At 34.3% G+C, this 14,383-nt stretch overlaps 4 protein-coding genes across 10 annotated transcripts in view; 2 read left to right on the top strand and 2 right to left on the bottom strand.

Annotated features, from left to right (window-relative positions):
- LOC105194528 (casein kinase I) overlaps positions 1-2,732 on the top strand; it is a 37,641-nt gene extending 34,909 nt beyond the window's left edge. For all 5 annotated transcript variants that reach the window (XR_005574446.1, XR_005574447.1, XR_005574448.1 and 2 more), the window contains one exon: positions 385-2,732. The gene's annotated coding sequence lies outside the window, so the exon portion shown is untranslated. The remainder of the gene's footprint in view (positions 1-384) is intronic.
- Positions 2,733-3,515: 783 nt separating this feature from the next.
- Positions 3,516-5,416, bottom strand: LOC105194526. The gene is made up of 4 exons (XM_011159471.3): positions 4,949-5,416; positions 4,557-4,722; positions 4,272-4,475; positions 3,516-4,194 (listed from the first exon to the last, which is right to left on the bottom strand). Exons 1-4 carry the CDS (start codon positions 5,124-5,126, stop codon positions 3,990-3,992), a joined length of 753 nt encoding a protein of 250 aa, XP_011157773.2. The 5' UTR covers positions 5,127-5,416; the 3' UTR covers positions 3,516-3,989.
- A 230-nt stretch (positions 5,417-5,646) lies between these two features.
- LOC105194524 (centrosomal protein of 120 kDa) lies at positions 5,647-10,408 on the top strand. Of its 3 annotated transcripts, XM_026138711.2 has the most exons (11): positions 5,647-5,966; positions 6,251-6,398; positions 6,487-6,742; positions 7,701-8,014; positions 8,101-8,341; positions 8,411-8,531; positions 8,637-8,740; positions 8,812-9,093; positions 9,225-9,553; positions 9,921-10,096; positions 10,147-10,370. In XM_026138711.2, the coding sequence occupies exons 1-11, from the start codon at positions 5,915-5,917 to the stop codon at positions 10,164-10,166; spliced, it is 2,043 nt and encodes a 680-aa protein (XP_025994496.2). In that variant the 5' UTR covers positions 5,647-5,914; the 3' UTR covers positions 10,167-10,370. The 3 variants fall into 3 exon arrangements, with proteins under 3 accessions (XP_025994496.2, XP_011157770.2, XP_039302386.1); XM_011159468.3 differs by having other exon boundaries at positions 5,915-5,966; positions 9,921-10,408; XM_039446452.1 differs by lacking the exon at positions 5,647-5,966 and having other exon boundaries at positions 6,256-6,398; positions 6,537-6,742; positions 9,921-10,408.
- On the bottom strand, positions 10,232-13,594 carry LOC105194525 (myogenesis-regulating glycosidase). Its single transcript, XM_011159470.3, has 6 exons — positions 13,409-13,594; positions 13,058-13,201; positions 11,900-12,823; positions 11,041-11,564; positions 10,766-10,922; positions 10,232-10,612 (listed from the first exon to the last, which is right to left on the bottom strand). The coding sequence occupies exons 1-6, from the start codon at positions 13,440-13,442 to the stop codon at positions 10,425-10,427; spliced, it is 1,971 nt and encodes a 656-aa protein (XP_011157772.1). The 5' UTR covers positions 13,443-13,594; the 3' UTR covers positions 10,232-10,424.
- Between the last annotated feature and the right edge of the window lie 789 nt (positions 13,595-14,383).

The raw sequence follows: 14,383 nt of genomic DNA on the forward strand, positions 1-14,383 counted from the left end.
TTGATTATTTATTCCTAATTTATTTAAAATTTAAATTCGATTTTGAACAAAACTGTCTCGCTTAAATTCAACTATGAAGAAAAATTCCATAGAAGTTTTACATTTCTTAGAATTTAAAAATATTAGAATCAAAATTTAGGAGATTTAAGTATTAGAAAAATGAGAAGATTTGAAAATTTATTTCCGATATTAAAAGGATTTTCACTAAAAGTACAATTTATTTTATATAAAATAAATTTCAGAAATTTCTAAGAAATGTTAAGAAATCCATTTCTTCTGTTTCTTTCTTTTCTCAGAGTTTTTCAGAGAAAATATTTCTCGTTAGACTCATATTACTTGTTTGCTTAAAGGTATAGTTAAACTTGGGTTTATTTCTTTTTGCAGGAACACGGTAAACGGTGACGTCGAGCGTAGGGGTAGGGGCGCGGAGGTGGTGGGTGTGAAGAAACTTGCGTTACGTCCAATGGTCCACACCTACACGCTAGTCTGACCGACAACCGCTCTCGAGATGTATATGCGCATACGTACTATGTAATACGCCCGTACACCACGTTGTATCCACGTTGAATACCTTAAATTATCCGGCAAACGCGTCCGACAACAGGAAACCCATGTACTTACGGAGCTACCCGCGTACTCGAACCGTAGTGTATACTCGACCGTGTGTGCTCTCGTACGATAAAAAGGCGAACAAGAGACGGAAGAGAGGGAGAGAATCACACTCCGTCGAAACGTCTTGAAAAGTGATACGCTTAAAAATCATAGAGATTATAAACTACGCTCTATGGGATTTCATCTTTCTCTCTCTCTCCCTCCCTTTCTCTCTCTCCCATTATCTGTATCTTCCCACTGTCGACGCACGCCGAGAGCATCGCGTTCCTTTCTTTTGTAAGCTCGCCGCAATTGGCGATCGAAACAATCAGTCGTTTTACATTTATATTCAGCGGATGTGGAAGGAGAGTGAGTGATCCGACGAATGCCTGATGCTGGATGATATCTGCGGTGCGCGTGGAAAGAGAACGAGTCAAGAAGAGACGTTACTCCGGGACGCTTTTCTCCCGGCGAAGGCTGATCCGTAGCTTCAATGCGCAAGTCGTATCCGCCGTTACTCCCGTACTTGTACATAAAACGCTAGACCGCGATCGTCGCGTACGCGAGTTGTCCTCGCGAGTAGAATTTGTTCGCGCGATAAATCCAATAGCGAGCGGCACATGTGTGTAATTGTAATTCCCGATCGGATATGAGGAGAACACGTGCGTGCGTGTGCGCGTGAGAGATCCACGTAAACGCGACAGAGAGAGTGAGAGAGAAAGAGAAAGTCTCCGATATTTATATCACTGTCCTGCCACCGGGAAATCCGTGCTGGCGTAATTATAATAAATCCCACTGTGCAACCATGTTGCGCAAGGACGTTTAGCCCGTAGTTTTCTAGCCGATTTTTCAAAGCGCGCGCGCAAAGTCACGATTTTTAATATAACACGACTGACTGCTGGTTAAGTATGGTTGTGAGCAAGAGTCCTGATCTCCTCGGACATTGTAGAGTGTACACACACGCATACATATATACATACACAACCCACACGACACTCGAGGTAAACATTCTAAATAGTGACCAAACATGTACACTTATCATTAATCTCAAATGGTTTTATTATAATATTAAATCATAATCGTATTTAAAACTGAGAAAAATACAACGACTAATGAAATTATTAGCATGGTTGTAATCATGCAAATTAAAGTGTATAAACTTTAAATCCTTTATAACATCGAACGTTTCGACTCTCTGGAATCATTCCAGCGCACATTATAGAATATAGTCAATCATTCGTTCGACTACGGTTGAGTCACTAACAGATTGCCAAATCTGTAAATATTTCAAGATTACAATTAAATTTTAATATTATAACAAGAAAAAGTATTTGAAATTAATAATAAATTTTTGTATAAATGTTTGATCACTAAGACGGTTACCTTACATATACATTGAACACCTTCCAATTCCCTTAGATACGTACCTTGCACGGAGAGAAGAGCGATTGTTGCATACGCGCTTAGGATGGGAATTAAGGCTTGTTGTAATCCAAAACGACCATCTTCTCCGCTCGAGAGATACATTTCCTTTTCTTCTTTTTTTTTTGTATATTTGTAAATTGATACGAGTAGAGAGATCGGGTCAGGACCGATATATCCTCGGTGTCTTTCATTCCACGGCTCATCGGTCGAAGAGCGACGTAAACAGCGATAAATGTGGTCTTGCGTATCTGGAAAAAAATGAGGCTGCGTAATTAATTATCTTGTTGCGTAAGAGAGAGAGAGAGAAAGAGAGAGCTCGGATGATCGCGTTTTCCCTCGTGTGTTGTGATTGTTTAGTTGCATTGATACGTCGATTCGGCGATGTTGGAGAGATGTCGATGAGAGACTCCTGAGATTAAGTTAATCAGCACTATAGTTTCTCGCGTAGTGAGGCTTATGTGTATACATTTTTTGACTTACTATATGTTCGTACTGTTTTAATGGACGAATTGTTGAACAATAAAATCGCTGATTGCTACGATAATAATAAATCGCCGTTTTTATGAGATTGGTAGCTCACATGTGCAGGTACACACATTCGTGTGTTGATATTTTTTATTTAAACACGAGATATATGAAACATAATTAACGTTATAATTAAATAACGGAATGATTATGTGGATTGTAAGTTAGCAACGTTTTTACAGACACACGAGGAAAAAAAAATTAAAGAACGAGAGATAGAGAACAAAGAAAATTAATTTCGTGCGTTTACTCCAATCTGTTTACGTAACTAAATTGTAATACTCAAGAAACAAACGTTTAATTTTTAAGATATTAAAATTTTATTTGTCTGTATTTTTTAAATTCTTAAAAATGTTTTAGTTTTAAACAGTATTCAGATAAAACACTAAAACGTTTATAACTGTTATATTTAAAACTAAAACATTTTTAATTATTTGAAAAATAGAAAGAAAACATTTTAATATCTTAAAACTTAAATACTTATTTCTTAAATGAAAATTGCAATTTTTAGGTTACGTTATTATGCGGCAGTATCCTTTAATTTTCTTCTATTACGTAATTATGACACAACATTTCATTGAGAATAGATGCGTCCTTTACATGTTAACGAAACGAAAACGAAAAGACGATATTTGTACAGATATGAATTTGTTGAAGTATTTTAAGCACGTACTACGAGATTGCGTAATTACTCTATAACAACATAAAGTCAATCTGTATCTCGGAATATTACGTTTTTACATTTTTTAACGAATTTTAACGCTGCTCCCTTTAAATAGATTCGTTTTCTTTCCACTCGCCTTCTGAACTGATCTATCCAAAACCGCAAGCAAACTTGTGTATATAACGATTGAATTGTTTTAGCACTGTCATAGTGAGGATTATGTTTACACACATCCATATACATGTATGTGGATGTGTGACTGTGGAAGAGAGGAGAGTGGTCTACATAAAAAAAAAAACAACGAGACTGAATGATATATTGTATATATATCGGACCATGAAAAGAGAAACTATCTTACATTTACATTTTATCATTATGCAATGATAATTATTATAACACAAATTATAATTATGCGTAAAAAAAACGAAAATCTCAACTATACAGATTCTAATGAAATGGATATGTATATCTCTCTCCCCCTATAGCGATTTTACTAAATATAAGTAAGCTGTGATTACTACCATAATTTTTAACTTAAATTACAACACATTATGCTTTGTTTAACGATTGACTTATACGAAACCGTCTGACAGGGCGCTTTAATAGATCTTTAAAAAGAAAAAAGAATGTGGGAGAAAAAGACAAAGAGGAAAAAGACATTGAGACTTGCGTGGAAGCTTATTCTTGTAAATATGTGTTGTGTTTATCGCGTTTAGCGAGTAAGAAAGAGGAAAAAAAACATTCTTAATGAAAATTTCTGCGTACTTCCTCCTTGAGGTTTCTTTTATTCTCCGTCTTTCTCTCTCTCTTCGTTACTTTGCAACATTTTTATTATCATTTCGACATTCAACAAGTCCCTATGTCTTTCCAACATTTCCACTAATATCGGTTCCTTTTCTAACATGTGTCCAGATATCGCTATAAAGTTCCTAATAAGTTTCTTCATTATATTTATTTTCCGTATGGTTTTTTCCATTTTATCTTTATTTCTGAAAGAAACAAAAATTTTTAATATGAAAATATTTCACAAGAGAGGCGAGTTTCAACATATGCATTCTTCACTCACTCTACAATTGCAGGATATGTCTTCTGCAATCTTTCACTTTGCAGCCGCTCCTGCTCCTTGAGGAAATTTTTGTGGTTAAACAGTGCCTTCTGACATTCGATTTTTAGGTCCAGCTGCTCCTGAGATGCTTTCTCAATATCCTTCTGAATAGCCATAACATTGTCATTGAGAGTGAACAGTTTATTCATGTAGGTATAGAGCTTCCTAAGAGTAAACAAAGTTAAAATTACATCCTATCCTTTACTTCAACTCGCATTCAATAACAATATGACTACAGTTAATCACTTTCGGTCCTCAGCACTGCCTTCCTTATTGGTGAGAATGGATTCAATAGTGGTGCTGTGAAGGCACAACTTAGCAGCTTTGGCATTTAGCAAACTGTCACTCACCGCATTCAGCAATGCATCATCGACGTCATCCTCGCTCCTTTCGCGTTCAGCGTCGACATGTTCTGTAAATTCAAAACGTAGATTTCAGAATCTAAGTTGTATTAAATTATAGATTTTTTTTATTAAAATCGCATTAAAACTGACGTATCCTGTAAAACTGTAATCAGACTAGAAATCAAGATTGGATTGAAATATAACCAAAGAAAAGTTTACTACACTTAAAATTAGTTTTTGTCTTCTGGTTGATTAATCTGCAATCTAGTCTATAGCTTAACATCAACGACATACGTTTGTACTTTGCTTTAAGCATCAACGACCTGGCATTCAGGTGTTTTAACGACTCCCTGGTCTCCCGGATCTTCACCTCGATCGGCTTGAAGTCGTCCAGCGAGATCGCGCCGATCGGAAACTCATCAAGCACAGCGCCCAGTCGCTTGACGGATCGCTCCAGTTCGCCGAGCTCCATCGTCGAGTCAGCGAGAAGAGGCGTCTTCTTCGCGAAGTCAAGATTTAGATTTACAGGAATCGAATCCCGTGTCCCACCGTGTACGCACGTTCGTGATCTCTTAATGATTAGATCACATGAATCGAAAAATATAGGACTTCACAAGATCATGAAACGCGGTTTTTCAGGCCTTTAAATTTCCGCTTTTTGATTCACTTGAATCGCAGTACCACAAACGCGGTTACATTTGTTTACTACCTTACCATTCCATGTTTTGAAATTCCGTACTCTTCCAAGCATGCATGCCTCCTCAGAAATGGAAACTCACCAACTCGTTGAAAATTACAAGAGTAAGTTACTAATTTACTAGAATATTTCTAATTTTATTGGTCAATATCTAGTGAATTTACTCACTTTTCATCATTTTCAACATCATGTTATGCACAATCGACTCTGTTATTGGTTAGGATTTCTTGTCCAATTTGTTGAGTGAAAAGTGCAAGAAGTTCAGTTGAAAAGAACAGACTTTGCAATAAAAACAAAGAGAAGAGTTCGTTAAGTTTCGTGACGTTAGGTTTTCTGATTTTTAAACGGCACTTTGAAAAGGATTATACTAATATACAAAATTAATAATTTATTTAAATATTTAATATGAATTTTATGTCTCCTTTTTTCTTTGAGACTACGAGATTTATGTTTATAAATCCGTTACCATAACAGCGGATTTGAATCAGAGAGTGTGTAAATACGTGACGGTATATTTGCCGGATTTATTATTTTGTATAAAATATTTTATAGAACTTGACGAGATGACGGACGCGTCGAAATCTGACGTGCAAATTATTTTGAGCATAAAAGAAGGTAAGATATTTTTATATATGTGTCCTTGTCTTTTGTAACTCGCATTCTGTTTCTGAAATTCATGTATTTTTTCCTTGAAAATTTGTAAAAAAATTTTGTGTTTCATAATTTTAGCGATAAGTGGACAAATGAAATTTTAATTATCAATTTGCATCATTTATGAACTATGTCAATGTCGTAATAATAAAATAAAACTTGAATCTTCAGCAAAACTCAAATTGTTATAATCAAATGATTACAGTTATTGTGATCAAGTAAAACTTTATGTGTATTATGTGCTATAGGAAGGGGTTTTGAACAAGTTTTACAACCAACGATATTAATTGGAACTTTAGATGGACACTCTTTGCAAACTGACAGAATTGAGTCTTGTCCGACTCCACAATATGCCATTGACCTTGTTTGGGAAACCAATAAAATGATGCTGAGAAGGTAAGAGTGGCGCCTTTTTCTTTTTATTAAAAAATTTTTATTAGCCATAAATAAAATACAGATATTTTACATTGTATTTAATTTATAGAATGCGATCAGGGCACGCCTCATTAAAATTAGAATGCTTTGCTTTTAAAGAGAACGAAGCTAGGGAGAGAATCGGATATGTTTTGCTGAATATACGTTCTGCGCAAATAATATCTAAATATCAAGACTTAAGTCCAAGAACAAGTTGGCACAAGTTGCTGGGTTTAAGAAGTGATCTTAAAATACAAAAGCCAGAGTTACTTATTGGATTAAGAGTTGAAGATCGGAAGGATATAAATTTAAATCCAACAACAGAGGTAAAATATAAATTTTTATTTTGTATAAATGTTTACTGCATAATTGTTTAATAATAATTATTTATTTATCCTCTTAGTAATTGATGAACAAATAATAAAATAATAGAATTATATATTGAATTATTATATTTAATATAAATTGTAAATAGTTCATATAAATATTCTATATTATTTCGTAGCCAAGAAATTTAATAATAAGCAAAGATGTACTTTCGGAAAGTGATAAAATTATCCCTTACTTGCATCCTGATGAGCAATTGATTCAGTTGGGGCCTTTAGACACCTGCTGCGATTTATTTATATTAACCATCACAACTGTGTGCTTAGAAAATTTGCATCTATTATTACCCAAACATTTAAACAAGCATAGCACTGTGCGTTTTTTGTATCAAATTTTGGAAAATGATGTAGAACTTACATCATTCCAGACAGAGTTTGGAAAATCTTATTTTGTTTCTGAGAAAGTGGTAGTGAGAATACGAAGCTCCTTGAGTGTCTTAAAGCAATACCTAGAATTGAAACCATATTTGTTAATATATCTGAAACATGAAAATAACATAATAGCCGAATCTTCAGTCAATCTACAACCTCTAGTATCTGTAGACAGTCTACAAGAATTTCTCAAATGTGCTGCAAATGCAAGCACTACTTTACACGAACAATGTTTTCTAATTAAGCAAGATTTGATAGGAAAACCCATTGAAAACCAAAAACCGCATCTTGATTTACAACTTAAATTGCAATATATAGAAAGTAAAACAAGTCTTTTTGCCAATTCTAATACAGCAATAAATACCAATAATCACCTATGTAGTACTCAAATAAACCATAACAAAGAAAGTATAAATCAGATAGAGGTAGGAACTTAAATGTTTTATCAATAATTTCCCAATGATCCCAATGATCATTACAAAATTGATAAGTGTTATGTATAATTTAAAATGATGCCTGATTTCAGAGATGTCCCGAGATCGAGTCTCACAGAAATCCCGGCGGCGATTTTGGAAAGTCCAATTTCAGGAATATTCCTAGCGAAGTAAAATGTATGACAGAATACAAAAATATAAATAAACAGTCTGTCGATTGCCAGTGCATTAAACATCAAACGGATAAGATTACATATTCGCGTTCATGCGATAGAATGTTCTGCAATCATATTAATAAAAACTACATCAAAGATGTAGGATCTTATCATTGCTATTGCCTACACATCTCACTTGTGGCAATAACCTTAGTATCTGAAACTCTATCTGGACGAGAAATGGAATTTCGGTTTGTTAGATTTTAATATATTTTTTCTATTAAAGGAATAGCAATATCTTCTCTTTGATTCTTGTTAATATAATATTTCTGTGTAGGTTTCACCATCCGAAAACTGAGATTATGTCAACGGCGTACGCGACAATGCCAGCTTTATTGAATGAAAAAATTAAATTGCAAAATATTGTATGTCAGTTTCACTTTATATCTGCACCAGATGAAATAAGACAATTACTACAATCTTTTCCACCAAAAATTAGCATGTATGACGCAAACAAAGGCGATGTACCGTTATCATTGCTAATGCTTGATATAAAACTGTTATTTCATCAAGAAAAGGTAGTATTAATGTTATATTTACAGAGATATCATAAAATAATACAAATTAAAATAAGATTTTGTTTGCAGTCTGAATGTCAATATAAATTGTCTCTATTCGATACAGACCGAAATAAAATTGCTGATATGGATATTGTACTTAAGTTAGAGGATCGTGGACCGCATTGTATTTTAAAAAAAGAAACTTTTGGTAAGTTAAATTTATTGAAATTTTTGGTTGTATTTTTCTTGTTTCCTAGTGTATTATTTCTTAATGATGAATTTTGGCTCTCTCTATTCAAATGATTTATTTAAGATAAAAATCTTGGGCCCCCGATATTGGATGATAGCTTAGCATATAAAATAGTGGACGAGCTCGAAACTTGGAAAGAACGACAAAAGGAAATGTTTAAAGTCGAGGTAAAATGGTAATAACAATGAGTAATTTCTATATAATGAAATATTATTTACATATGAGATTATAATTATAGCTTAAAAAAAAGGAAGAACGACATTTGAACATGCTGAGCGAAGAATGGCGAATGCAGAAGGAAAATCTAGAATCAAAACTCGCATATAGCGTCGAACAATGTAAAACATTAGCTAACAGTTTAAACAATGCTACCGAAGATTTGAGAAAGCGTAGATTAAAAAGCTTGGAAAATGAGGCCAGATTGATTAAAGCAAACGAAGACTTGCAATGGAGATATGATACCAAATTACAAGAGCTTAAGGATCGTTTGCATGCGACGCAAAGCGATCTTACATCAAAGGTTTGTAAAATATATTTCTATTGCATATATTCGGTTGATTTTGCATCCCTCATTTAATATTAATATTAATTATTATTTATATATACATTATTTTATTGTTATCTTTTTATACAACACTGCATTTTATATAGGTCGCCAAACTTGAAGAGAATAAAATTGCTCTAGAGGCAAAAGTGGAAATATTGTCGTATGAAAATGAGAGTATGAAATCGTCGATAAATAAACAGATGAACGAACTGCAAATGTATCAAAAAGGTTCTTTAACTCAAGATCAAACAGCATCCTTATTGCAAGAGGTGAAAATTCTTGAAGAAAAATTAGACAATGCTCAAAAGGGGAAAGAATTTTTTCGAGAGCAATGGAGCAAAGCGGTTCGCGAATTACACAGAATGAAAGTGGATTATCAAGAAGCTATGCAAGTTCAAATCAAGAACAGTAGGGAAGAACTGATGAGCACAGAGTATGTTACAGCACAATTTTTAACTAATCTACGAATTCCACCTCAATTTCAAAGCACTAATGGAAAAATTTTAGACAAATTGGTAGTCGAAAAAAAAAATAGAATATCTTCATTTTTCGCGTTTATTAAATATAATTTAATTCATTAAATGCAAAATTTTCTTGAAATATTCATGACATTAGTCATTAGTCATTTTATATGTTTGATATTGTATTTTATATGGATTTTCAATACAACACATCAAAATAGAAATATTTTAATATGCTTTGAATTGATTTCACAGAAGTGGAACATTTTGTACTTATGTTTAATATTGTATCAGAACGATTCCATATGATTTAAATTTTCATTTTTCTCTCGCATGTAGCCTCGCGGAAATTTTATCTGCAGACAGAAAAGCTTTGAACAACGATCAAATTTTACTGAATGAGCTTCAAAAGGAAATCGATGTAATCAAGCCGAAACAATCTTTCGCTCCGACAGAAACCCGCACTGAGATATTTACAACAACCGACGACATCTGCTACAACTTTCCCTATAATGGTAATAAAGATGTTTATGATAAATCAGAGAAATACAACGAGCGGTTGCAGGCGCTGAGAGAGGAACGTGAATCCCTTCTAAGGACTGGAAATTACACGGCCGATGATATAGTGATCAAGAAACTTAACGCAGAAATTTGTTCCTTACTGGTAAGCAGGTAGCAAATTTATTTATCCTGCTTGACTTTCCTTGATTAATATTTTATCTTTACATATGAAGAAAGAAAACATATATGCAATCTCGAAATAAAAATCTATGACATGTTACAAGATAATTTATGTACATTTGTACAAATAAAATTTTATATTGAAATTTTTTAATTCACTTCTTACACTTTCTTGAAATATGGAAGTATTTCTATAGGAGCATGATAGTTTGATAGCCGTGTTGGTCCATGATAGAATGTGTTGTTTAGATTCATGTCTTGCCAGCGTCCCTTAGGTAGATAGACATCGCGACTTTCAGCACCCTCTTCGATTACCGGAGCAACTAGTATAGATTCTCCAAGAAGATATTCTATAATTCAATTAAACAGCAATATTTAATTACGAATTATTTACTTTATGCTTTCTGGTTTTATCAAGAAAGATTTATTTATGTTTAAGAACAAGTATGTTTAGACGCGTATTTAGCAAATCTAGAATAATCTGTAAATTCTCACAAACTTACCATCATTAATTTTGTGAGCTTCACTGTTGGTAGGATCAACCCACCAAATAGGTGGATTTACAGGAGTGCCATATTTGATAGCTTGATGCATGGCGCTCAGAATTTCTGGAGTATAAGTATCGTGCAATTCGGTATACTTTCTGCAGATGTCGATCGTCTGGTAAAATGCAAATAAAAATTATTTTTTCACAATTTTTATTTTATGAAAAACTGAATTCGTTAATTTGTCATACAGGAATCTATTCATCTTGGATAGATTTTTATAGATTACTCACTTCATCATCGTAATCCCATGGCACGAAAGAATATTGCAACGACGGCATGAAGACGTTGGCCTGCAGCCATCTGATGAATATCTCTTTAGATGGGTATTCCGTTCCATTGAGTGAACCATCCAAGTAACCATTGCCGCCGATCATGTCCGGTAGCACGTGGACGTATCCATTGAGATTCATCTGCAGTAGTGTCGTAATCAAGGTAGGCAGACCGTTGTTCCATGACCACCTCGTGTCCTTGTCGATCATGCGAACGAATATCGGTAAATCCTGGGTGCCCCATCCCACTCGCACTTCGATATTGTCGTCAAAGTTAGTAGCGAGTGTCTTGACGTATTCCCGCGTGAATATACCTGGCTGCAACTCGGACGAGCCATTTAGCATCGGCACCTGCGGTAACCAGGATATCTCGCCGGCATCGAACTTGAAGCTATCGATGCCGAGATCCTCAAGACGCTTTAATCGCGCCACCCACCAGGTCACCGCAGCTGGATTCGTAAAATCAATCGTGGAGGCGTCTGAACCTGAAGAAAACGCAGTTAAATGACTAAATAATTTAACGAGGACGTTTGCAAATAAATGTCACTTCCCAGATAAAGCAACAGGTCATGATAATGTTATAATGATTTTTAAATGAATCGCGATTGATCAAAAAGTGACTTCTAATAATTATTTCAGAGAGTCATTTCAACATCATTTTATGTTATGATGACTTTCTGGTATGCTTACATAAGATTCTATAATTTTGATGCAGAATATCCAATGCTGAAAACCCTAACAGCTAAAAGATATAGCGACCAAATATCTTGGCAGAAAAACTACTTTCAACAAGGAACGTCATTTTTAAATCAAGCCTTACCCTGCCACCAGGACATCCGAACTTGTCCGTCAAGATTTTTGGCGAAGTAAGAGTTGTTCAACGCAGTGGAATACGCAGGCTCGCAACCTCGGTTGATAAACGGATGTATCCATAGCGTGACGCGGAAGCCCTTATCCTTTAGTCGCTGTATAAGAGCACTAATGCTGGGGAACTTGACGGGATCGAACTCTGCGGAACCGTAACAGGTTTCCCAGTTGTCATCAATTTCGATCTGACTGTTCGTGAAATTATTGGCGACAATCTCGTCCGCATACGTCTCCACCAATTTCTCATTAATGTTGGCCTTATATCTGGCCCAGGTGGACCATATGGGATACCGAATCATCCGTTCGTTGGGACGATCCACCGGTTTATGTAGATGATTTATCACCGCATGCTGATGAGCAGTTTTCGGATCCAAAAAAATACCCAACGTATAGTTGAGCATGATGTTATTGCGATCCCGATAGGGCGCCTTGTTCTTAGCAATCAGGCACAAGTGTTTATCCCGATAATTATTCTGATCGAGGAATAATGGATTCTTCTCGTCCACGTAGATGTAAATACCTTTACTGGACAGCCAGTAACGTTCGGTTATTGCCATATTTTGAGGATGCGTCGGCAGGTATGGTTCCTCGTCATAGTACATGTGCTGTATGGGCCAGTGCTGATGGCGAAGTTGCGGCCCACCGAACCATTGTGTGTCATCAGTAAGCTGGAAACAATCCAGGAGTTCACCAGTGGGATCGAATAATCTACGAGTGATAGTGACGTATTCCAACTCGTTATCCATGGAGAATTCTACGTCTGCAGCGGCATATTTTACGCACACTTTGTTGTCACCGCAATTCTCGAGTACAGAGGGACTCTGTTGCGTAGCCGATCGACTCCTCGTGTAAAAGGTATTAACCATATTTGTGCCATCTGTAATAAATATAGCATTTGATATAGCTTCTTCATTAGAATCTACGAAAATTAAACTGCGGAGATAATAATCAAGTTCTTAAATAAGAAAAAAACATTAAAGTTTGTGAAAATAATAAGATGGGGATATTAAGGGACAATTTAGAAAATTAACGTATCAATTGCGAAACTAAGAAAAAAATTGATATATGAAATTAACATGAAGAATATAGGAAGCTATGCGTTATAACTCACCATTGTTCATAAGATTAACAATCATGAAATTGTTACTGCTGTCGTGTATATTAAGAATGCCATTTTTAAGAGTAATGTTGAATTTTATCTCCCAGTATCCTCTGGCAGTAGTAAGGAATAGCAATAGTATCAAAGAGCGCATCACTAAAACAGCAATTATATTAATTAAAGTGATCTTTACTTTCATTCTTAGATATTAATAATAATTTAATTTCTTAGGCATCCTAAAGAAACATCGCAAAAGCATTTAAAAAAGATACTACGCAGATGTACAAAATGTACGTCTGTTAGATATATTATTTGTATTTTCGTCTCTTATTTGATCTTGATCCAAAGAAACTGTGCACTTACCGCTCCGCTCTATCGGTCGCATTTTGCTTGTCATATCATTTCTGACGACTGAAGAAGAGACGCTGTTTACGATTTATATATACTCGCTCGATGACAAATGTATCAGGTTCTACCAGGGCTGGGGAAGTAACTCGTACGTATAACGCGCGTTACTATTTTCGTTTTTTCAGTAACAATCGTTATTTTTTTTTTTTTTTTATTTATAATGGTAATGTCGTTACATTTTTACAGTAACGAATTTAGTCGTTATTTTTATCATTACTTTATTTTTCTATTATCCTTGCACCTATTCATGAAATCGCGCACTGATCATGCGTTAATTGCGTGATTGAATAGAAATCTTACGCTACAGTACTTCATATCTTGGGCTGCATTCCGATAGCATGAAAAAAATGTATATTACGTACTTGCAGTGATTCTTGGAATTGCATTCTTAATGATATTAAAAATATATTTTAAAAAAATGTTTAATATAAATTCTTTTAAAAATGAGTATACTAAAAAATAAAAGAATAAGAAAAATTAGTAACTAAGAAAACTGTATTTTGCCTTATTTATAAAAGTTTGTAAATACATATTACATGCATTTATAAACATAAACATTTATAGTCATCTATAAGAAATTAAAATATATTCACACACATGAAAATAAAGACGGCGAATTAATATTTTATTTTATAATTCTACATGACTACAGTGAGAACAAGATTTTTTTTAGTAACTTACTGTGTTGCGTTGGCAAATTGATGAAATCATTCTTTCAGACATAATTTCTGTGCATTATTTGCGCTTATTTATTCGCAATTTCCTCGGTTTTGATGTTAGATTATCTGTCGTTACTAATTCTAGATGAGTGTAATGTAAATGTCAACAATACTTAAAAAATCTAATCTGAATTAAAAATCAAAGGAAATACATAAAAATCAAAATTCTCTATCTCAATTATGCTTTAGTGTTTTTATTATAAAAAATTAT

This window comes from Solenopsis invicta, chromosome 3 (assembly GCF_016802725.1).
Source record: "Solenopsis invicta isolate M01_SB chromosome 3, UNIL_Sinv_3.0, whole genome shotgun sequence".
In the NCBI taxonomy this organism is placed as follows: domain Eukaryota; kingdom Metazoa; phylum Arthropoda; class Insecta; order Hymenoptera; family Formicidae; genus Solenopsis; species Solenopsis invicta.